The sequence below is a fragment of the Myotis brandtii genome, unplaced genomic scaffold, assembly GCF_000412655.1.
Source record: "Myotis brandtii unplaced genomic scaffold, ASM41265v1 scaffold114, whole genome shotgun sequence".
Classification (NCBI taxonomy): Eukaryota; Metazoa; Chordata; class Mammalia; order Chiroptera; family Vespertilionidae; genus Myotis; species Myotis brandtii.
Genome location: NW_005353927.1, coordinates 640702 through 641281, shown reverse-complemented (window position 1 = coordinate 641281; position 580 = coordinate 640702). Strand labels below are relative to the sequence as shown.

The window sequence follows — 580 nt, the reverse complement described above, 5'->3', positions numbered from 1 at the left end:
TGGCTCGGCCGCTGCGGAAGGCCCGGACGAAGCGGGGCGACCACCGCCAGAGTGAGCAGCCGGGCCCGGGGGAAGGACCAAGGACCTGAGGCCTGAGGCCGCTTGAGACTGGCCAGGGTCCAAGGACCAGGACATTAAAACCTGACCCTTCCCTCCCTCCAAGTGGTGGTTCCTGCGACGGGAAGGCTGGGCCTGCAGCGGGGTGGAGGGAGGAGGGAAGGGGTGGGAGGAAGGAGAGAGGGGCGCCACAGCCCCCAGAGACCAAGCCACAGATGGGGAGCAGGTCTTTAATTCTTAAAGAGCGCTGATGGGCTGGAGCCCTGTCCCCCGCCCCCTGAGGGCCGGCACCCACCCCCCAGGGTCCAGCTCTGTCGGAGGCTCTCCTAGTCATCAGTCCCCCTTCCGCTGCACCCTGGTGCCCGTGGGCCCCGGGTAGGGCAGGCCCAGGGGTGGGTAGAAGGCCTCTGGGAAGGGGGGGCCTGGGCCCAGCCTCTGCAGATGTGGGTACATGAGGCCCAGCTCCGTGGGGCCGTAGCGGATGGTGCTAGGCGTGCACAGGCCCCGCACGACGGGGGGCAGG

General features: G+C 69.1%; 1 protein-coding gene across 1 annotated transcript in view; it reads right to left on the bottom strand.

The window, feature by feature from the left end:
• Positions 1-61: 61 nt before the first annotated feature.
• Positions 62-580, bottom strand: part of NPAS1 (neuronal PAS domain protein 1) — a 7889-nt gene continuing 7370 nt past the window's right edge. The window contains 1 exon segment of the mRNA XM_005857855.2: positions 62-573. Within this exon segment, the coding sequence (XP_005857917.1) occupies positions 391-573 (183 nt within the window). The 3' untranslated portion in view covers positions 62-390.